Source organism: Anolis sagrei, chromosome 2 (assembly GCF_037176765.1).
Source record: "Anolis sagrei isolate rAnoSag1 chromosome 2, rAnoSag1.mat, whole genome shotgun sequence".
Classification (NCBI taxonomy): domain Eukaryota; kingdom Metazoa; phylum Chordata; class Lepidosauria; order Squamata; family Dactyloidae; genus Anolis; species Anolis sagrei.
In genome coordinates, this window is record NC_090022.1 from 252755952 (window position 1) to 252780339 (window position 24388).

Below are 24388 nucleotides of genomic sequence, written 5' to 3' on the forward strand. Positions count from 1 at the left end.
ATCTGCTGCAGCAGAGGAATAAGAAAAAGAAGTAGTAATAGTAGTAGTAGTTTTATTTATATCCTGCCCCTTCTCCCGGAAGGGACTCAGAGCGGCTTACAGCAAGTAGCAGTTAAAACAATACAAAAAACAGTAGTACGTAGGTCAAATTAACGTAACTTAAAATAGAACCATTGCAGTTACTGAAAACATATAACATCAACATCAAAAATAGCTGCTCTTGCCAAAATAAAAGCATTAAAATGTTAAAACAACCCATCTTACTAAAACACCTCTATTTCAGTGATCTCCATCCCATCATTTGGCTTTTCATCAACAGCCATCCAATGTTTATTTAATAATCAGTGGGTGAATTTACTTGCTTGCCAGCTATTTTCCAGTCCTTTTCTACTTCTGCTTATTTGACTGGAAGGTTGAGAGCAAGAGATGACTTTATCTAAGCTTTATAAAGTATCTACAAAAATTTAGTATGTAAACTAACAACTAGGAAAACTAGGAAATAAATAAAACTAGTTGGCCTAGAAAAATAAAACACAAGCGCATGTATACTATGCAGAGACTATCCCAACATGTTCAGCTAATCATGCACACTGAGTGACTGCGAGTTTTAACAAAATAAAGAAAAAGGAGTTATGCCACTTTCTCACTATTGATAGTTAGTATTATTATTATTAGAGTTCATGAAGATTTACAATTTTATTTATATTTAGGATGGAAAGGACTTGAGAGTCAAAAATATTTGATGAGGGAAAAATAAAAACAGCTTTGCAGATCTAGGTGTGCCTATGTCTAGATATGTATTGCTGTGCTTCTATGATGACAGGAAGACACAATATTATTCCCTCTCTGCTGGAAATAGCCCTACTTATTTTGGCAAATGCAAGTAGAAGAAAATTTTATTTGGATATTTGCAATGAATTTACCAAAATCCATGCATACTTTCACATATGAGTAAAAAGAATTCAAGGTTTAGAAAATTCAAACATAGGAGAATATGAAGCTAACAATTTCCCTCAATCTCACAACATTCCTGGAAGTGTTTTCAGATGTGAAATGAATCAAAGAAGTATGGCCTACAGACTTTAAGACAATTATTTCTGCCAGAAAAGATGTAGGGGAAAAAGATTACGTGCACTGCATATAATCTTTCCCTTAAAAAAGTTTAAATACTATAACATAATGGATGTTTGTAGCATGTCAGACAATCACATAAGAAAATAACATAAAACATCTTACCTAATTTTTGAAGAGGGTATGTTATATTAAAATACTTCTGGTAAAATTCAAGTAGTTTCACTGTTTTATCCAAAGCATATTTAGTGTGTACTGATTTCTGTGGCACAGCATAGATTGATACCTATCACAGCAGGAAAGATGGTTGCAAGTTAGAGGAAGACACAATGTAATCTATATTGTTTAAATGAGAACACTGTACATGTTAGAGATTTATTAATGTAATGAACATGATTACATTTGTGAAGTAGTTCAAAGAGAACTGGTTTCGCATTCTACAATGGACAGTATAGTACAGTACAACACCCTTAATCAGATTCGATATCCAGTTTGACTTACCCACTCTGAAAAAAAGCGTTTGTGGGCTGCTCTAGATCCTCCAATAAAATTCTCTTTCATTTTCAGCCCATGTATGATAAAAAAAACCAACAACAACAGGGTTTCCTATTATCCATAGTTTCAGGTATCCATGGGGGTAGGTGTTGAAACATGGATACAGGGATCGCAACATGCTACTTACATATCTCTCCCAATCACTTGTTTAACAAGTAATACAATGATATACAACCCTACATCTATGCTACAAGATTTCTGAATAATTAGTTTCTGTTAAAAAAGGAGCAGCTTCTACAAGGTTAATACATCTTCATTACAGTTCTGTGCTAAACAACAGAAATAACTGATTAAAACCAGAAATAAATGATTCTTGTTTCTCTCTTCTAATGAAAACATTTTACAAAGCATTAAAAAGGGTGAAAACAAATATTCCCCTCCCAAAAGGAGAAAAGTGGGAAACAACAGAACTATAAAGAAGCAATAGATTCTTGGCCTTACCAATAGAATCCACCCCACAATATATCTCCTGCAAGAGTGCAAATCCTGTGTATGGCATAACTGGTTCCACTGGACTCTGAGAGCCTTTTGAAATAATTTTATATTGGTAAAATGAGCATTTACAGAACTCCTTTTTTTGTGTCAGGAGCGACTTGAGACTCAAGCTGTTTCTGGTGTGAGAGAATTGGCTGTCTGCAAGGATGTTGCCCAGGAGACGCCCAGATGTTTTTGATGTTTTACAATCCTTGTGGGAGGCTTTGCTCATGTCTCCGAATGGGGAGCTGGAGCTGACAGAGGGAGCTCATCCGCACTCTCCCTGGATTAGAACCTGCGACCTGTCGGTCTTCAGTCCCGCTAGCACAAGGGTTTAACCCATTGCGCCACTGGGGGCTCCTTATAGAATGCTTTGATTCTGCTTAATCCAGATAAGAAAACTACAATCAACACCTGATGATTTGCTCACAAAAACTAGGGAACACTGTTTAACCTATATACTAAGGAAATACACCACAATGTTGTGTCAGAAAAATAACAAGGAAGGAAAAAGTAAGTAAGTTAGAAGTATACTTACCAAAATTCCACTTGTTTCCTTACTGACATTTGCCAAATTTCCGACAATGACAGCTACTAGATAAGTGCTCATTTTCAAACTGACAGAAAATTCATCTTGAACCAATTCATCTGTCAGTGGTTTTATTGCTTTCTGGAAAGACAAATGCGACACTGGTGCTTAATTGGTAAATAGAAGCCTAAAGACCATGGAACAAGACAGAACCACAGCATCAGCCTATATTGATGCTCAGAAAATAAACTAATGCAAAGATATATAGATATATGTATCCTAATATACAGAATGTATGGTGTAAGATGTTGAGGCTTCCTACACTTGCACTGCCTAACAGCTTGCAATTAATATCATGAAGTCCACATCTGAGCAACTGTAGCCATCTAAAGAATTTGGGACTATAATTCCTAGAGATGAGAAGGCCAGTGTGTAGAATATGTTCTTTTCTGATGATAAATAATCTATATATTACACGGTATTCAAACTGTATAACATGAAGACCTTAATGAAAGATTTTTGAGACTTTTGCTTCTAGAGACTCCACCCCCCTCCCCCTTTTTCTAATTGTTTTCCCCCAATTTTTCCGTTTTTTCCCCAATTTTTCCGTTTTTCCTATCTAGTAATTCCAGAAGCCCTAGCAATATAAGCAGTAATGGGAGATTCTGAAAGTTGAAGGTTAATAAATGAAAATTGAAGTTAACAATGATACATTGCATGATTTTGATCTTAGTGGACCGTCTCAATAAACATTATCCTGTACTGAAGAAGAATGGCTCAAACCTTCAGAATAATGAAAAGAAATACAGCCATGGGCAAGCAGCTTTTAAAACACATAAGGCTATAATTACAAAAAAAAATGAGGCTATAATTAAGAGGGGAAAAAATCAACAAATCCTCCTGCTAGTTATGGGTAGGTAGGAAATCATTATCAAAATAACATTTTTTATTTTGTTAGCTTAAAGTTTCACCCTGAAGCTACCATTCCCTCCCATCTCCAGTGTTTCTATCACCAAACACCTTGAATTTATGGTAACAATAATGTTAATTCCGGCTCCATAGATGATATATAGGGTGTTTAAAAAAACGGCCCCTATTTGAAATCGTGGCATTTTGCAACCACGACCTCTGAGTGAACCTTTTACCACTTGATAGGGTGAGACATTGAATTTGATGAACACTAGGTGCCTCTCCCAGTGCACAAACAGTACCTAGTCTCAGTCGTTCTCAAGAACACAAAACGCCTTGTTTCGCAGGATTGCCAGAAAAGCATAGAAACTTTTGTAGTAAGTAGCCATCAGTTAAAATTTAATTGTCTTATCTACCCACCCACACCGATTGACTGTAGCACAACACTAGCTTTGGAATATAATTTCAAGTTTAGTACCATTCAGTGACGGTCCAAGGGTCAGTGTCAGCCTACCTAATTATGTCTGGCTTTATGCAAACCAGAAGTAATTAGGTGGCCCTTCCCCTCAAGGTGGACTGTAAACAAAATTTAGTTATATGACTTGTCCAGGCTTGAATATTGAGCACTTCACAAACACGTGGAGCTGGCCACTGTGGGATACTAAATTTGTTGCTATTGTCATGTGACTTCAAGTCAACTCTGACTAATGGGGATCCTATCATCAGGTTTTATTGGCAAGTTTTATTCAGAGAAGGTTTGCTTTTGTCTTCCTCTCTGGCTGAGAGAGTTTGACTTCCAAAGGCCAGCCCATGGGTTTCCATGGCTAAGCCAGGATTCAAACCTAATTCTCCTAGTCCAACATCCAAACCATTAAGCCAGATCTCCACGGTGATATTTTTATCTGATCCAACAAGGCTTTTCTTATAGTCTTTTGCCTACTAAACATTCATTAGGCAATGCCCACATGTTTATATTTTCTCCACATTAATGTAGAAGATAAAGCCTGAGCACTTCATCACGATAGTGAGTTTTCCACCAATCAAAAAGTTTATCCAATTATGTGGCAAAACATATGACCGTTACACTTGAATTTAAATTTAAATTTCATTTAAAATACAATAGAATAATAATAATAGTAATAGTAATAGTAATAATAATCTTTATTTATACCCTGCCCCATCTCCCTGAATGGACTCGGGGCAGCTCACAAAAGCACTCAAGGTGCCACAAAGGAATAAAATTACATAGCACCAGAACAATAAATTAACTGAATACAAAGGACAACAGCAATTGATAAAATGAAGAGTTTAACATTTCTAAAGCACAGTCAAGCCTGCAGGTCATTGGACCCGGAAACTAGTCGGAAGCCAGTGTAGCTGCTTTAATAGAGACGTGGTATGCTCCCTATAGCTAGCCCCAGTTAGTAATCTGGCAGACGACTTTTGTACTAATTGCAGTTTCTGAGCTGTTGTCAAAGGCAGCCCTATGTAGAAAGCATTACAATAGTCTATTCTGGATGTAACTAATGTGTGGACCACAGTGGCTAAGTCAGGCTTCTCGAGGTACTGTTGCAGCTGACACACCAGTTTTAACTGTGCAAAATGCCCTCCCAGCCAATACCTGTGCTTCAAGCATTAGTGATGAGTCCAGGAAAACACCCAGATTGCAGACCTGTGTCCTCAGGGGGAATGTAACCCCATTGAGCACAGGTTGCCACCTATACCCTGATCAGCCTCACAACTGACCAGGAGGACCTTTGTCTTGTCTGGATTAAGCCTCAGCTTATTGGGCCTCATCCAGTCCATCAAAACTGCCAGGTACTGGTCCAGGATCTGAGGAGCTTCCTTGGAATGAGGTGGAAAAGAGTAGTAGAGTTCTGTGTCATCTGGGTAGAGATGGCACCCAACTCCAAAACTCTAGATGTCTTCCAACAGGGCCTACCTAATCAATTTTAAACCATGAATTTTAAATTTTCATTTTGTTAGTATTTGTATTTTAATCTTTGTTCCATGTTTTTAATCTATTTATTTTATGAACCTTTGTTTTAGCTATGTATTTTAACTGTGCTGTAACCCACCTTGAGCAATGAGAGGAGGCAGATAACAAATAAAAAGTACAATAGTAGTAGCAGTAGTATTACTACACACTATAGCATAATAGGATGTCCAACCCTGTCCCATCCCCACACCAATTTAAATAAGGGTACAGAATTTTACCTTTGGCATATTTGACAGAGTAGAGTATTGCTTTTCCCTCTTGACTTTGATTTGAAAAGTGGCTTTGAATGCTGGTTCATCAAAGCATGGAAATGCTGATCTTGCTGCCAGGGGTTCAAATTGAGTTGCTGCAAGCCACCTGATAAAAACAGAAAAAATATAGTGTTTAATGCTAGAAATGTAATTTATATTATGATTTTTTTAAGGTTGTTATACATTCAAAGCAGTTGAAAAAAATATTTAGAGGAAAGGCTTATTACTGTTCCAGAAAGTCTTTAAAACTGTAAATATGTTAATAGCACACTAGGCATACAAATAGCCTATTTGAAATTACTCCAGGTATTTGTTCTTCTTCATATAATTTTAGTACATGTGATGCTTTATAAAGTTTTCCAGGTCACCATTATACCTACTCTAAGCCAATTCACATCTGTTGCAGTTTTAGACACTATTCAGTTTTATTGCAATTGACACACATCTGTTTTTCTTAAGTATTAAGCTAGCCAAATGTTAAAATGTGACACAAACATTCTAATTTACATTTTGGATTTGGCATTTGGTTTTGCTCAAAGCCTCTTAAGCAATAATAATAACAATAATAACAACAACAACAACAACACAACAACAACAACTTTATTTTTATACCCCACCTCCATCTCCCCAAAGGGACTTGGGGCGGCTTACAGAGGGACAAGCCCAAGGATTACAAATAAAACGGACACAGTAAAAACAATCAATAACAACAAATAATAAAAACATTAAAATCAATTAACATCATAAAACAATACCCTGGCTGGCCAATTTGAAACTGGGTTTGGGCTCAGAGTAAGTGCAATGATTCCTTGGGAGAACAGAGGGAGAGTGCAATAGTCAGAGGGCTGGGTTGCCAGGGTAATGCCCTTGGCCACTAAAGTGTCATAAGTACAGGAAAGGGGCCAACTAAAGTGCAGGAGCTTAGATAAGGTCAGGATAATTCTCAAGTGAACCGGCTAAGCAAAGGCACAATGGAACAACCAAGTTTTTAATTCCTTGTGGAAAATGGAGAGAGTGGGGGGCTGTCTGATCTTCCTAGGAAGAGAGCCGAGGGACCACCACAGAAAAAAACACATACACTGCCATCTCCAGTTCCAGAACCAAGGGGCCACCACAGAGAAAAAAACATACACTGCCATCTCCAGTTTTGAATGTCATAGTATTGAAGTATGAAATGTTTCCACAGCTCAATAAGTTCTGATAAAACATAGGCAGGAAGGGGGAAAATTGTTCTGACATGGACATCTAAATTGCTCAGAATTAGTGTCTACTTCAAAAAGGTACAGCATTGTGCTTTTTGTTCTAGGTTAGCTTGCTCAACCTTGCATCCTTCAGGTATTCTGGACAGAGAGTATGGAAAAAATAGATTTAGGAATGGAATTTCCCCCATCCTAGCCAGAACCAGTGCTAGCATTGAACTAGTAGTACATCGGATGCTAATGCACATTATAGCACATCAGGTTGTAGAAAACTGTCATTGACAATGAAAAGTTGGGAAAACTCAAGAAAGTTACCAATAATAGGAAATTGGTATAAAAAACCATTATAGCACTCATCTTTCTAACAGGTAAATGTTGAAAACTATAGAAGAGGGCAAGGTAGAACAAAGTGGGTGTCCTAAAATTGGCCATTACCACAACGAGATAGCGATAGGAAGCATTCTAGATTGACATACTAATGACATGAAGCAAACAGATTTTTCATCATCTCTCATGCAGCTGTCACATTAAACTCTTTACATATTCTTTCCCAACACATTTTCCCATAAACATTATGACAGCATGCAATGAAAAGATATCCATACCAATGATATAACAGTGAGCATGACTACGGCACTGTTTGAAATGAATGTAAGACCAAACCACTGCTGGCAACAACACTGGACAGAACATGTTATAATATTACTGGCTGTAATACACCACATGCATGCAGTAACATGTGAGTGCATAGAATTTTTGTTAAAAATAGTGAATGGGCTGGAGAAGGAGACACAGAAAACTCTGTCTCTTTTGCTAGCTTGAATGGCTTCAGTCCTGACCATGAAGAAAGGGGGTTTCTGTTCCTCATAGCTAAGATGGAATATATTGAGCCTGCAAAGGAAAAATGAAACCTTGCCCATAATGTTTTGCTATTAGAAACTGCTTATTAGCCTGTTTTTAATAACCCTTTTTATGAGTAAAACACAGTCAAGTAAAACAGGTTATCAGAATTCACCATGTTGTCTATTCATAGGGTTGCCCTGGTTTCAAGCAGCCTGGTCTCCACTGGAAAGATCATGTGAGTTAATAGCAGAGGGTGTCATGTGCTTTTCTGTAACCAGATTTTGCTTTGGGGAAAACCAGATGAAGGAGAGTGTTGGATGGATACTCTTTCCAGAAACACAAGGAGAACATTTGCAAAATGGAACCCCAGCAAAAGGCCAAGAAAGAGCTTGGGTACAATGTTGGACTTAAGGAACCAATGTTGAATAGTCCACTATTCCTTTTAGTCAATCGTTCTCTCAGGAAATATTCAGTGAGAGGAAGCACTGGGCTTGACTTCCTGAAATCTGCCTTTCCTAGGTATGTGTTTAGGAGCCCCAGCTGCTCTGCACAACTGCAGAGACATTGGTATCCCAAGCAATCTGTATCACAGACTCTGTAACACAGCTGACCAATTGTGGTTTACTAGGTTTTGCAGGATTGCAGCTCCCAGCTTCCTTTACCATTGGCTCTGCTGGCTAGAGCTAATGCGAGCTGCAGTCCAACAGCATCTGGAAGACCACACTTATCCCCTCCAGGACCACAGGAAGCTCTGTGGGATAAATCTGTGTTACAACACAGGATTCCTTCCATATACAGATGCACTCAACATTGAAATTGAATGGGCCAAAGAAACAAGAATCTGGAAACAAATTCAAGTGAAAGGAATTTCTGGGAAAAGGAATAGTTGTGTGGATTTTAAAGAATAATAGTTTATTTTATTGTTGAGATGCTTTAACAGACAACAGTAGGGACAATATTAACAAATGGTGTAGATTTATTTTTTAACTGAGCTACATTCTTTTGCAATGTTGAGGGAAATGGCTATTTTAGTACAGATCTCCAGGAGAGGTCTGATGCTAAATGAGTGAAGAAAACATTCAACCAAGATACGGCTTCATTCAAACAGATTTTCTTTACATATTACATGCATGTGGATTTACTCCAAATAAAAACAACAATAATTTTCCAAGCTTACCTTGTTGAATTGCTATCTTTGAAGGCAATTTTATAGAAACCATAATATGTGTCTGATAAATTAGAAGAATATTCCATGCTGATGTTATACTCTTGTCCTACAAGAAGAGCCTCTGGAGCCAAAATTGCAATCTGGTCATTCAATGGATATTCCAGATGTTCAACTGGTTTAGGCAGGGTTGAACCTGATGAAGCAATGGTTGCCTTGGTAATATTAAGTTTTGAACTATGAAGTATAATATGCCAAGTCACCTGATGAACTTTCACAGTTATCTGAACAGAACCTTTGAATGTCATAGTATTTAGATTTGGCTCCAAAACAACATCATAATGTATGGGCACAACAGAACCTGGAAGTCTAAAATTTGCCCACGGAAAGGGCTCCCCATTTGTTGCCAAAGGATATATATCTTCTGTTGTGTGGTTCCTCTTATGACAACCTTCTTTGGTAAAGGTACATTTGGGAAGAAGATAGATTGCCATTATTACTGAGACAGCAATCACAAGAACAACAGCACAAATCACTGTGGTCCTTGCAGAAGGTGCAGAACATGATCCATCAGAACTCTGTCTGTAACCCCCTGAGTTATTACGTAGGCCAGTGCTTCTGTTCATAAAAGACATTCCCAGAAGTTTAGCTGATGATGATTCATAATCCTCTTCATCCTCATCCATTTCATGATCTCCAAGTCCACGTACAAGAAGCCGAGAACTCCTTGGCTCATACTCCACTTCATCAGGCTCCAGCGGGTGCAAATTATGTTCTTTAGCCAAGTCAACTACATCAGGTTCTTCCTCAAACATGCTGTTTTCAATCATATTCCTAGGTAACTGGATTCGATCTAAGAAACACAAAAGGAACATATCATTAAACATGAGTGAGGAACATGAGTGAATGTGTTCTGTCAAGCACAAAAAAACGACTTTTGATTTCTAAGGAACAATCACCCACAATAACACAGAGCTTACTCTCACAAAAGCAAGCACAGGCTTGTAGCCTTGATGTGAACTTCCATATTACTGTACCCACAAGAACTACCAAGTTGAACAAAACTTGATGCTATATGCACATATCAGTGCATGTTTCACAGCAGAAATGTAAGTTTTCAGTTATACTGCAATGGTATGGTCAATGGAACTTGCTTGGAAATAAACTCCATTTAACCGAATTGTATTTAGAACAAACTTATGTAGGTTTTGGAGTTCTGAAAAGTAAATATTACACTATGCTGGCTAAGGGATTCTGGATGTTGTATTCAGAAAAGTAATGTTTCATGACCTAACAAACCCTGCACATCTGAATTTGCCACTACACGGCTTGTCATAAAATGCCTCACACAAAGGTTACAGCTCCAAGCTGGTGCACAATTTTTCCTTGATGAGGTATAACAGGTGCTGTGATATTTGCTCTGACAAAAGCACCACATTTTAAGCACCGGATTTATAAAAAGACCAATATTGATGGCATTAACAACAATATTCATAATTTCCAAATGTGGTATAAGAACTTCAAACATGCCTAAGGATAAGATAGTACGCATTTGTAACTCCTCCTTAGGCATGTTTGAAGTTCTTATACCACATTTGGAAATTGTGAATATTGCTGTGGCTCTTAATGAGACATGCTGCATTATTACAAGATGTCTACGCCCAACACCGCTGGAGAAATTATACTGTTCAGCCGGTATCGAACCACCTGATATCCGTCGGGAAATAGCAGCCAGCAGTGAAAGGACCAAAGGCATTGACATCTCCAGCCCATCCTCTGTTTGGATATCAGCCAGCATGCCAACGACTTAAATCAAGAAACAGCTTCCTAAGATCTAAAGAGATACTTACAGGAACACCTCAGCAAGCAAGAGTCCAAAAGTGGCAGAAAAAAATACAGAACCTCAATCAATGGCCGATACTGAATAAGAATATCCCTCCTGGGCACATAGAAGGCTCGGCAACTTGGAAGGCAACTGCAGAACTGGCAACATGAGATGCAGAGCCAATCTTAAGAAATGGGGCTACAAAGTGGAGTCCACTACATGCAAGTGTGGAGAAGAGCAAACCACAGACCACTTATTACAATGTAGTCCGAGCTCTGCCCCATGCACAATGGAGGACCTTCTTAAAGCAACACTAGAGGCACTTGAAGTGGCCAGCTTCTGGTCAAAGGAAATTTAGCATAATGCCAAGTTTGTGGTTTTTTATACATTATAACTGTATTCTTAAGTTGCTTCTGACAGGATAACTAAACAAAGAATAATAGAAAATTTCATGCCTAAAACATTAGACAGCCTCTGCCAGCCTGGGTAGTATACTATATAATACAGCAAGATGGTCAAACAGCCTAAACTTCTATAGGACTGCTATAGGACAATCTTTAGCTGCCATGGCTCAATACTATGACATCATGGGAGGTGTAGCTTGATAAGGTGAAAGACCTTGTAAAAGTACACATCTATGTAGAATTCCCTTGGCTCTTGAGTCCTTTTTATTCCCCCAAAGATAAGAAAGTAAGAAAATACTCAGGAAGTCATTAAAAATTGTTGCTTTTTATCCACGTGGATGAAGTGTAACACTGAGTTCCTCTAAGTAGTAGTGGTTTTGACAATCTGGTATCAAATCTTATGAGTTCTTCCTGGGCACAAACATCTGATATCTCCACATCTTTCCTGTTGACAAAGACTGTTTTAGTCACTGTTTCAGCTTGATACACATAACAAATTCGTCATCTCTTGGCTCAGTAGAATTGCTACCTCTCCACTGAAATGAATGGAGCTGTACTCTCATGTTTGAAACTGTGTCACTATATTTTATCATTAATGCAGTAGGGTAGCTGTTCTAATTTACCCTTTCTAAGCCCTATCAGATATCTATTAAAAGTACAACTTTCTTAAATGATTGCATATTGGGTTATGGATAGTGAATTTATAATGTTGAGAGAGTTATCTGCTTCTAGAGACATTGTACCATCACTATCTGGGCATAGCCTCCAAGCTATAAACAGAGGTAATATTGATATAAACAAATGAAACTTAATGAGAAAAAAACCGAAGCCAATCTCAGACATATAGATGGAAGACAATTGCTCCAAGTACAAACCATCTCTGCAATGAGGCCTTAATCCTGTTCAGGTATAGGCAGGCAGCATATTAGTAGCCTTTAATTCCAAGCTCTTTTCATAGCAGTAAATCTATAGAGCCAGAGTAGTGTAATGGTTTTAGCATTGGACTATGACTGTGGTGACCAAGGTTTGAATGCCCAATCAGTCATGGAAATTCACTGGTTGACTTTACGTAAGTTAAAATATCTCAGCCTCATCACAGTCAACAAGTCTTGAGGTGGAATCATATACCAGACTGAGATATTAGTCTCACTAATTTCCTTGAGAATGTCCAAAATGGAATTAGGAGTGGGATGAAAAGTATCTGAAAAAGAGTACAACTTACTATCATTTACTTTACTTTTTACAGCTTGCACAACTATGGCTGCTTTGTATAGCTTCACTGACATGTATAGCTACTTAAAATAGTACCAAGAGATATCCAATCAAATTTTAAATCTAAAATCAAACAAAAAATGCCCATAATGGCACATACACATAGGACCTAATCAGCACTACTGGATGTAAAAACTATATATGAGAATCAACCTATTGATCAGAGCTTCTCCAACTCGGTTATTTCCGCTCACTGCGCATTCATTGATCCACTCTGTTATAATTATGATTTCTATCATATTAGAAGTATTACCCATGCTTCTTAGAAAGAGTGTAAGTTTATGTTTCAGCTTTCAAAAATAGGAGCAGGCTCTGTGTTTCTCTGCATTTTCAATTCTGGAACACAGTTGAGAAAAGCTTATTGAACAAATGGTAACACTATGTTCCTTGAAGGACCTTATATTTTGATATATATGTTCCTCAAGTGGCCTTTTAAAAATGATACAAATAGTGTATAGTATTTTTATAGAAATATAAATGTTGAAAATAGCTATTAAGATGGCAACTCAAGAGGAAGATTTATAATAGAGGCAAATGGGACAGGAAATACTGTATAGCAAAACAAAAGCATTACTTAATCTCTCAGAATTTTTCTGCACTTTCTTAAACAATATCTGAATAAAATTGTAGCAACATTAAAATACGATTTTATGAAAACCTTTTCAGGACTTAAGAGAAGAAAATATTTTTCGTGGGATGGACCTTTTTAAGACAGTGTAAGTCATGGGTAAGAACCATGTGATCTTCCAAATGTTGCTGACATGCAACTTCCATCATCCCTGCGCATTACAGCCAACAGTGAGGAATGGCATAAAGTACAGTCTGAGCACTGCTTCTTAAACTGCAGGTCCCAAACTCTTAGTTCAATGTTGGAGTCATGAAAAAAAATTGGCAACAGTAAAAGATTTCTGAATGCCACCTATTTACACAAATCTGTTAACAACAACATTCAGTGTTTACAGTTGAGTCTGCAGAAAATACTTTAGATGTACTCCACAAATAGGAAAATAAACCTGTTTAGCAAGCCGTGTGAAACGCTAATTTATTATCAGTAAATGTTTGGTTTTTATACCTACCTGTGTACATGCCTGGGCTCACATAAAGATTTCTCAGGAAGAAAGGTTTAAGAAGCCCTAGTCTAGAGCACCGCTACTTAAAGCAGTGGTCCCTAACACATGGAAAAAAATAATTGCTGGCTCTAGAGTAGGCATGGGCAAACTTCGGCCCTCCCGTCATTTTGGACTTCAACTCCCAAAATTCCTAACAGCTTACCAGCTGTTAGAAATTGTGGGAGCTGGAATCCAAAACACCTGGAGGGCTGAAGTTTGCCCATGTCTGCTCTAGTCCAACATTGGTCCAGAAGGCTGCCTGGCACAGGGTGCCCCTCCTCTAAATACTCTGATCCAACTGATCAAATTGTATAATGTTCTTGATTACAGATAGAAAGGAGAGTAAAAACTGCCATCTGCTAGTTATACAATCACAAGTCTTTTATTTGTATTTTAAGAAACTGTGTAAAGAATGGCTATTCTACAGTAAGTCAGAGAAGATGATTGATAACAATTAACATCTGAACTGTATGTCCATAGCATACACCATTGACTGTAAATACTAGGGATATATGCATTTCATGATTACCAAAAGCACATACTTGATTTCCCTCTCTCTTTTTTTTATTACTATAATTAGACTTATTCTTCATATCTTTATCTTCTTGTTTAATGTCATTTTACTCTAGCATATTCTAACTACTGACAGGTACAATTATTTCATTGTTTAGCTTTTAACTTATTTCTTATATCTCACCTCACAGAAGATAAATTTATTTTTTCCTTTTTTTTCATTCTTCTAAAGTAGCCAGATTCTGCTTATACCATTTAGTGAATTTTCAAAGTTTGTAAATCAGTGACAAAAACTAGGGCTTGCTCATCTACCTCCTATTCTTTGGGGACAAAACAATGACTTTGATGAGAATTAATTCAAAGGAAAGTTGGTTAAATAGCAAGATTGTATAGAAAGCAATTTTGCTTCTGAAACTGAAAAAAGCAATGATGAGAAGAAATATTTAAATACAGTTCCCAGAAGTTAATTGTAAATCTAGCCCAAAGTCATGCAAGATTGAAGTCAAGACTGGCTCCTGACTTGTGGAACCAGAATGATTTTAGAAATGCTGACAAGGAATAACCAGTGTTAGGAACTGATATGCAAAGATCCTTTTCAATCTAAAAATGTATTGAAAGCAAATGAACACGCAAGCACAAAAACATGGAGGAAAGTGTCAGTAATTTTAGAATGAGAACACTTGGTTTCACCTTGACTTTTCTTTTTTATTTGGACAACCAAAGAAAACAGATAGAAATTTGCATAATCTTTCAAGATCTTTAGAAAACTTTAGAAATACTTCTACTTGTCATTACCCTCAGTGTTGCACATTTGTGAGTCACTCTTAGGAGACTGTGATTTGCTTCCTCATCAAGGACAAGCAGTTCTAACCTGCCTAAGAAAACTTTATGCTCCCTTTATGCTGAAGAATATATAAAAAGGTAAAGGTTTCCCCTGACATTAAGTCTAGTTGTGTCCGACTCAGGGGGATGGTGCTCATCTCCTTTTCTAAGCCAAAGAGCCGTAGACACCTTCAAGGTCATGTGGCCAGCATGACTGCATGGAGTGTCATTGCCTTCCCACAGAAGCGGTGTCTATTGATCTACTCACACTTGCATGTTTTGAATTGCTAGGTTGGCAGAAGCTGGGCCTAACAGCAGGAACTCACTCCGCCCCCCAGATTCGAACTGCCAATCTTTCGGTCAGCAGGTTCAGCAGCTCAGTGGTCTAACCTGCTGTGCCACTATGGAGGAGATAGGACAAAAACCATGGAATTGTAAGTCTATTTGAGGTTTCACTTCTCATTGGGTACATAAATGTATCCTGCCCCATTGCCTTCTATGTTCAAAACAAGACTAATTTGTCAATTCTGCAAGCAGAGACCCTTCTCTTAAAAGTTGTGGTAGGAAGAATGGTTATTGCTCCACTCTCATAAGTATTTGTCTTTTCTTATAGTCTGCATATGCATGAATACATTACATTGAGTATGTAGTTAGCAGCTGTTTGCTGGACTTCCTCCCTCTCTGATAAACAACCAAGGGTTGCCATCAGGATAAGGGCATTGAGGGGAGAGTAATTCAATCATATGTTCCTGCTACACTCTTCTTCCACAGCTGCAATTTGTCTCAAGAAGAAGCCTAGGGTTGCGTTTCTGTACTCCACTAAGCTCCAAAGAACTTAAGAAAGCACACAGTGTAATTTCTTAATAGTTTCTCTGTCATATAAAATCTCCCTAAAATGTTATGAGCGTGATTTCAGTGTAAAGACCATTTGAGTCCAATTAGAAAATTCTCTCACATCCTGACCGTGAATAACAGCAGCAGCCAATATGCAACATCATGCCAATAATTTAGTCTTCTGCTGAGTGCTGAGAGATAGCTGTTATCAAGGGGACATTTATCTTGTTTAACAAACACTGTTGAATGACTAAACAAATCTAAGAGAAAGATCCAATAAAAAGTTAAGCAGTATAAAGCCCCATTGATCTTGATGAGAAAATTATGCACATGCTTCAGTCTGGCCTTCTTGAAATGAATGGGACAAAGTGAACCTTGACTCTGACTGAACCATATCCTAAGCAAGAGTTCCCTTGTTTCTATAATAAATCTCATTCCTTTCATTTTCATACAGCCACCAAGTCTTGGCATGGAAAGGAAAGTTAATATTTTCCCAGTATAAAAAACCCTGCTGTTTCTGTACAAAAATCCTGAGAACTGGGGTGAGACAATGGGAAGTGAGGTGAAACCTTCTGAACAGGGGCACAGACAGCAAAACAAATGCCACAGGAGTGTTAACCCTTCCCTATGCTACCCAAAGCTAGCTAGCTAGTTAACTCTAGCTCCCTCTCTCTCTCCCTCTCCCTCTGTATGTGTGTATGTGTGTATATGTGTATGTATGTATGTATGTATGTGTGGGTGTATATATATGTGTGTGTGTATGGCTGGAGCTACAGTTAAAATGTACCTGTTCCGACTTACATACAAATTCAATTTAAGAAGAAAACTACAGAACTTAGGTTCTTGTGGGTTTTTTCGGGCTATAGAGCCATGTTCTAGAGGCATTTCTCCTGACGTTTCGCCTGCATCTATGGCAAGCATCCTCAGAGGTAGTGAGGTCTGTTGGAATTAGGACAATGGGTTTATATATCTGTGGAATGGCTGGGGTGGGGCAAAGAGCTTTTCTCTGCTGGAGCTAGGTGTGAATGTTTCAACTGACCACCTTCATTAGCATTTGAAGGCCTGGCTGTGCCTGGGAAAATCCCTACAGAACTTATCTTGTTCACAACTTGGAGACTGCCTGTACCTACATAATGAGATGTCTTTAAGATTGGACGTAAGTCTAAAGCAGGATAAGTGCATATTTTGGACTTCTGTCCCCAACCAGCATGCCCAACAGTAAAGCACTGGAGAAGTAATACTCCAAAACATGCAGATGTGCAAATATTCCCCACTTCTGGTTTAGATGCTATATTAAAACTATGATGACTAGGTTGACAGTAAAATAGACCTTTTCATTTCATTCCTCTTTCTAATCCCAGCCCATGACAATGATTGTTACAGCATTTAAAGCAGTTTAAAAGTGTGCATATATAAGCACAACACATGGAATATTAGTGCTATATAGCAAATGGTATAATACTTAGTAACAGCTCATCCTATTATTTTTCACTTTTGTACTTTGGGGAAGGACATGTGGCATAATCAGTTACTAAAATCATTGTATCCTATCTTTATACTTGATTTATGTAGTTGGCATAACATTTCTATAAAAGTCCGTAACAGATAGGACCTAAAAAACAACAACACACCTATGTAAAACTATGAAGTAGGATGGATTTTCTGAAACTTGAAGCTGCTCTCAGAGCCCGGAGAAGGAGGGGGACGGGACACATTTTGGCTGAAGAGTGGGATAGAAATTCTTTAAATAACTAAACAAGCATTTTATTCTTAATTTATCAGCATCTGCAATAAAATCCTTCAGGCTACTTTGGCTTCGGTTTTTGCACAGAGAATGCAGAAGACCCTGTTCTGTTGTTACTTTACAATAAATTGAGGAGTACTTTTTAATATATTTGTGTAACAGAACATGTTGAAATACATTTTACTTTTTTATGCTGCTACTACAAAGAATCTTTACTGGCCCTTTAAAAAGTGTCAAAGGTGACAATTCAACACATTGAGAGTTTGTATGAGGTTCATGTTTAAAATCATTTCTAAGTTCCTACTAAAAGAAGTGTGGGAACTCCTCAATATTTTCCTGAATTTTTTGTCTATATGACCAAAAGCAATGCTCTGATATACTAAAAAGAGAAGCAGCCATTTCAATCTAAATCCAGGAAGGGACATCCATTAACAGTTTTGTCAGAACTACTTTTGTCAGAAGAAGCAGAAGGTAGCAAACTCCCACTCCTTTGCAGTTACCTGTGCTCTCTGAAAATCAGATTTGAACAGCTGGAAAGCTCCCATCTCAGAGTTGTCTTCAGGCATTATCAAATGGTATGGGGGCAAGGCTAGCACCATACCCATCTTGTATTCATGCTACTATACTTAAAACAAAGATTTAAAATTGTATTTTACACCGCATAATTCCAAGCACTTAGACCTTCATGTATTCAGCACAAAGTTCTTAAAAGGACTCTGATCTGTGTTCAGATGAATGCAATTCTTTAAATAAGCTCCAGGAAGTGGGATCATGGAATCATAGAATCAAAGAGTTGGAAGAGACCTCAGGGGCCATCCAGTCCAACCCCCTGCCAAGAAGCAGGAATATTGCATTCAAATCACCCCTGACAAATGGCCATCCAGCCTCTGCTTAAAAGCTTCCAAAGAAGGAGCCTCCACCACACTCCGGGGCAGAGAGTTCCACTGCTGAACGGCTCTCACAGTCAGGAAGTTCTTCCTAATGTTCAGATGGAATCTCCTCTCTTGTAGTTTGAAGCCATTGTTCCGCGTCCTAGTCTCCAAGGAAGCAGAAAACAAGCTTGCTCCCTCCTCCCTGTGGCTTCCTCTCACAATCCCTAATAAGGTTAGGAGCTTTGCAACTGTGTTTAGTTTTCACTCACAGCAACTTTATAACTATGTTAAGAGCCTTTTTCACATTTAATTGCAGATGGTTGGAGACACACATAGCATGTTTTTAAACAGATGTGGTTGCCTCTTGGGTTACTTTAGCAATAATAATAATAATAATAATAATAATAATAATAATAATAATAATATTATTATTTCTATCAGCCTTTCCTCATGTCTAGAGGAGGGCTATAACATTGCTAAAACACATAATCAAAACATATAATCATTTAAAATACTCTGCAGAATACAGATATTAAAACCTATTTCCATATAATATGTATTAAAATACACAAAACAAAACATATAGTGCAAGTTTAAAATTCGTCATTAAAACTGTCTGGGTGGGCCTGCTGGAAGAGATAGGTCTTCACTTGTGCCTTAAATTGCGACAGCTTATCTAGCTGTCAGAGCTCTACCAGCAAGCTGTTCCACAGTTGTGGGGCGGCCGATGAAAAGATTCTCTGGTGGTGGTTGCCAGTCGGGTTCTGGCAGGCTGGAGCAAATGCCCCTCAGAGGACCTCAGTGTGGGAGGTAGATTGTATGGGAGAAGGTGATCCTGTACATGCACTACCATCTTAAAGTCCTCTAAATCTAGGACAGGGTGTAGCTGGCATATGAGCCAAAGTTGATAATAAGTACTCCTTATAGTCGCATCTATCTGGGCTGACATTTAGAGAGACAGATAGAGGAACATTCCAAACTGCAAACAGTCTTTCAGGGAGAGTGTAACCCCTTCCATAACTAGTTGACACAACTCCATCCCCAGATTAGGATCATTGATGGCAAGCACTTGTTTTGCCTGGATTGTTTCCATTTCTTTTTCCTCATCCAGCCCATTACCTTCCCCAGGCATTCATTCAGAGGAGACACACTATCCTTAGCTGAAGCTGTTTTTGAAGGCATGGAGAAATATAGTAGCTTCCCACGCTAATGGAGCACTGGATTAGACAGCCTTTGAATGACTTCTGTTATTCTACTACTGTGCTTTGCATTTTCTATTGTAAACCCAATTTTTAGAAGACATTTTTATAAATAACACAGCAAGAAATATTATATTGTTAAATGGTGCAATCATGCCAAGCCTCGTTTATACCGAAAAGTTTGTTAGCATACAAGGCAGTAGCTAAGTCTGGTCATATAGTTACTACAGCTCTAAATGGTGGGACAGTGACAAATTAAAAAGTGATGATGAAGAAGAGGAGGAGGAGGAGGAGGAGGAGGAGGAGGAGGAGGAGGAGGAGGAGGAGCAAGGTAAGCAGCAAGGTAAAAAGCAGCATGTATACCCTGGAAAATTATAGCATACTGCGAAACTATCACTTAAGACAAGTAATATAATCTAGTAGAGAACATATTTCTTGGGATGTGACTTTCAATCAAATGGAATTTTGCTTGTGGGTTTGTATGGTGAACATATTGAAAAGCATAGCCTATAACTCAATGAGGCCTTTTTACATTACACATTGATAGCCCTAAGAATCCAATTAAACTGCCATGGCTGCATCATATCCTATTCTGAGGTTTATAGTTTGAAGAGGTACTAGAGAGAGGGAATCCTAAATAGCACCCCATAAACTCCAAATCCCATAGCTCCACACAACAGAACCATAGCAGTCAAATTGCTCTAAATGTGTAGTGTGAAAGGACACCTGGCGCACATGACAGAGACCTCATTGAGACTAACACTGGAGCAGGAATGTATTGAAAGTAAAGGAGCAAACATGAGAGAGATGATGTTGAGCTTTTTCATAGATACTGCTAAGGAAATATCTGAAAGGAGCAGAGCCTGTTAGACTGCTATGTTCTGTGATCCTACACAAGCCCTACCTGATAATACTACAAAGCAGCAGTTACTAGGAAAGAGAACTGGAACAGTGGGTTGTTGTAGGTTTTTTCGGGCTATATGGCCATGTTCTAGAGGCATTCTCTCCTGATGTTTCACCTGCATCTATGGCAAGCATCCTCGGTGGTAGTGAGGTCTGTCGGAACTAGAAAAATGGGTTTATATATCTGTGAAATGACCAGGGTGGGACAAAGAACTCCTGTCTGCTGGAGCTAGGTGTGAATGTTTCAACTGACCACCTTGATTAGCATTTGATGGCCTGGCAGTGCCTGGGGCAATCTTTTGTTGAGAGGTGATTAGATGTCCCTGATTGTTTTCCCTCTGTGGTTTTGCTGTTGTAATTTTAGAGTTTTTTTAATGCTGGTAGCCAGATTTTGTTCATTTTCATGGTTTCCTCCTTTCTGTTGAAATTGTCCACATAACTAGAACAATTTGCCACAAACTCTGCACAGCAAGGGACCACAATTCTTGGTTTTTCATTTGAAGTTTTTATAAAGAGAAAATGATATATTAGTGTATACTATATATCGAAGTTATGGTATAAGGGCACCATTCTGCCATCCAGAAGGAAGTCAATAGTTTACACAGTTGTGTGGGGAACAGAACTGGTGGTAATGTGAAGCTTCAGTTATTTAAAGTATGAGTGTGCATTCAGTCTGGAAAAGGACACATCAAATTATTTTGGCTTCTTTAGCCAAATATAAGTTGTCTGCAAAATGTATCCCAGGAAGTCTGAAGGGAGCCTGCTTATTAAACAGGCTTGTAGTTCAACTTTAATGGAATGGTGTGAAGCCATACCTTGAATGAGGAATCTCCCCTGAGAAAGTGGAGAAGGGAATTCCCAGGCCATCTCTAGAAGACCTGTGACGCCAAGCCTCAGAAAGCACAAAGAAACTCTTTCTGGAGGTTTTGAATTTGGAGAAAATACTCCAGAGAAGTACATAACCATCTCTCCTCTCACCGTGTAAGAAAAAATGAAGCACATCTATCCTTTTTCCAGATCCCACAGCAAGGTAGGAATTATCTCATGTAGTTCATGTATGCAGCTATCACTTGAGCGACCCCAGGTTTGCACATGCATGTATGGTAATGTGTAGGTTTGGGCAGTAAAACCATGGAATCTGACCTCAGACCCATCCAAGAGAACATGAACACAGTATGAAAAGAGGAAACCCCACAAACACATTTTTGAACAGTCACACACTAAAATAATTTATGCTGAAGGAGAAGTCAAAACCGAAACTAGGCTTCTGATGCTATTTTCTGCTTGATTTTCAGCAGAATGGGGTGCTACAGCTTTGTGACAGCAAAATTTGGCCCCCACACTTGCCACTATTGTCCACTGATGCCCTGGCAGGTTAGGTGTAAGTTTTCCATCCACCCCTAACCTTAGGGTACTGGCCAATGATATAGGCTTTGCATATAATCATGTCTTCCAAATAGAGCAGGAGCCATGTTCCCTCATGTAGCCAAATAAAATTTGGATTCATGGGGCTTAATCTAGAATTTTGCTTGTTTTTAAATCAATCATTGTTCACACACTTCTGTAAAATATTTTGTTACCATATTACATAGTTCCTCTGATCATTCAGAGGATAATGGTACTGAACAAATTTCTAAGGCCCCTTCTACACTGCCATATAATCCAGATTGTCAAAGTAGAGAGTCCACATTATTTGCTTTGAAGTGGATACACTGCCATATAATCCCATTTAAAGCAGATAATCTAGATTTTATATGACAGTGTAAATGAGGTCTTACACATTCCAGTACTTAGTCTGTGTGATCATCAGACATGATGCTAAATTTAGAATTGTTTGAAGTTGTTGTTGGTACCATATTCAGATAACATCATGTGTGTTTATCTGTCTCCAATTATATGATGCTAATGCCAGCACACTCCCTGATAAGACAAGCCATGATGTCATATAAATATTAATAGAGCATATAGAAATCTTGCCAAATGCGAGGATTATGCTCAAATGCTTTCTTAACCCAGTTCACCAAAATATATGCTGGCAGAAAGTATCTACAGAAATAAAAAGACATTGACACAGATGAATCCACTTATTTTGTGTTCTAAATGCTTAGCAAAAGCAATTTCTTTCATTTTACCTTTAAAAAATATTTTCCCAAAGAAACTGTATGTGACATTATAAACTTGCTCCCTCTTTTTTTACAGGAATAGGGAAGATACAGAAATAGAAAAACATTTTTTTTCAGAGATTGCATGCATGGCCATATAATACCAGCATTTTATATTCAGACTGCTTACATTACAGGCACATGCCAGCCATTTTTCCATTAAATACTATTTCCACAATTTTCAGACTAGGGATGTATTTTTTCATTTCTTAAGAACAATTAATCTGAGAAACATCACTGTTGTGCTGTAGCAAAACCCTACCAGTAGCAGAGTCAATGGTGAAAACTTAAGAATCTCTCAAGAAAACAAGCTAATTTTTACTCTGATGCCTCAGTGAAAATCTAATGGCTCTTAACATTATTTTTGGATTACTTCTGAGTAATATCATGCTTGCTCTTGGCATATGATATTCTCTTTGTCAGATGAGAAGCTTGACAATGTAAACAAATGCTGAAGCAACCAAACAATATATTGTGACAACATTCTGGTTCAAAATTGTATCAAATTGAACCAAGAACACTTGTTGCTACACTCATAAACTGAAAAACTGAAAACAATATTTTTAAAAACATAGTCTGATTGCAGGAACAAAACACAGTATGGGATCATTACACTTTAGATTTGTGTGTGTGTCAGAAGCGGTTTGAGAACCTGCAAGTTGCTTCTGGTGTGAGAGAATTGGCCATCTGCAAGAAGGTTGCCCAGGGGACTCCTGGATGTTTTACCATCCTATGAGAGGCTTCTCTCATGTCCCTGCATGGGAAGCTGGAGCTGACAAATGGAAGCTCACCCCAATGTGAAGCTGTGGTGGTGCAATGGGTTAAACCCTTGTGCCAGCTGAACTGCTAACCTGAAGGTTGGCAGTTTGAATCCGCGAAACAGAGTGAGCTCCCATCTGTCAGCTCCAGTTTCCCTTATGGGGACATAAGAGAAGCCTCCCACAGTATGGTAAAACATCTGGGAGTCCCCTGGCAATCTCCTTGCAGACAGCCAATTCTCTCACATCAGAAGTGACTTGCAGTTTCTCAAGTAGCTTCTGACACAATTTTTAAAAGGCCTAAGATCAGGGGTAGGTAAGCTATGGCTCTATCTATTCTTATGTTGATGTGGGAACTGAGAAGAACAGAAGATAGGACACAAACTATAAAGGGTGATGGATAGAAGGAGGATTTCTGTATGAAGAAATTCTGACCTCAAGAGAGAAATGTCTCTCCTTTCAACACTGCTGGACAAATATAAGAAGGAGTGGAAAGAACAAACGGTCCCATCCACCACCTGGATGAAAAGCCTCCCTTCCTGAGATTACTAATGATAGAAAAAAGGTTTTCCCCAACCCTGATTTATGTCAGCTATTTATTTGCTGCAGGTATTATACAAAAGGCTTATCTAGATGACCTTCCAATCTTACAATTGGATTTCCCTTCAGGCCAGATAATCATAATTTATAGCAATTTGTATCTTAATCACAAATAATTTCATTAGTTTTGTGACTGACTGAAAGCACCAACAAGCATATTACCTTGTTTTACAATGCACGTAAAAGAAATAATTTATCTTGAAGCAGGTTAATTTTTTTCTCTCAAATGCTCAGAGATTCAGTTAAGACCAGGATGCAGTAGAGCAAAGGGCATGCCTTTGTTAGAGACCAAAATTTATCTGCATTGTTATTGGAATAAGAAAGGAGATATAAACTCATGGCTTGATTACCCACCAATCAGGCCTACAGATGCTGT

The 24388-nt window shown here is 38.2% G+C and overlaps 1 protein-coding gene across 1 annotated transcript in view; it reads right to left on the reverse strand.

Moving 5' to 3' along the window:
- The window catches only part of LNPEP (leucyl and cystinyl aminopeptidase), a 63181-nt gene that overhangs the window by 29581 nt on the left and 9212 nt on the right, over positions 1–24388 (reverse strand). Inside the window, exons 2-5 of the mRNA XM_060761822.2 lie at positions 9008–9848; positions 5756–5894; positions 2639–2770; positions 1237–1357 (exon numbers count right to left, since the gene is read on the reverse strand). Coding sequence (XP_060617805.2) covers positions 1237–1357; positions 2639–2770; positions 5756–5894; positions 9008–9848 — 1233 coding nt within the window. The remainder of the gene's footprint in view (positions 1–1236; positions 1358–2638; positions 2771–5755; positions 5895–9007; positions 9849–24388) is intronic.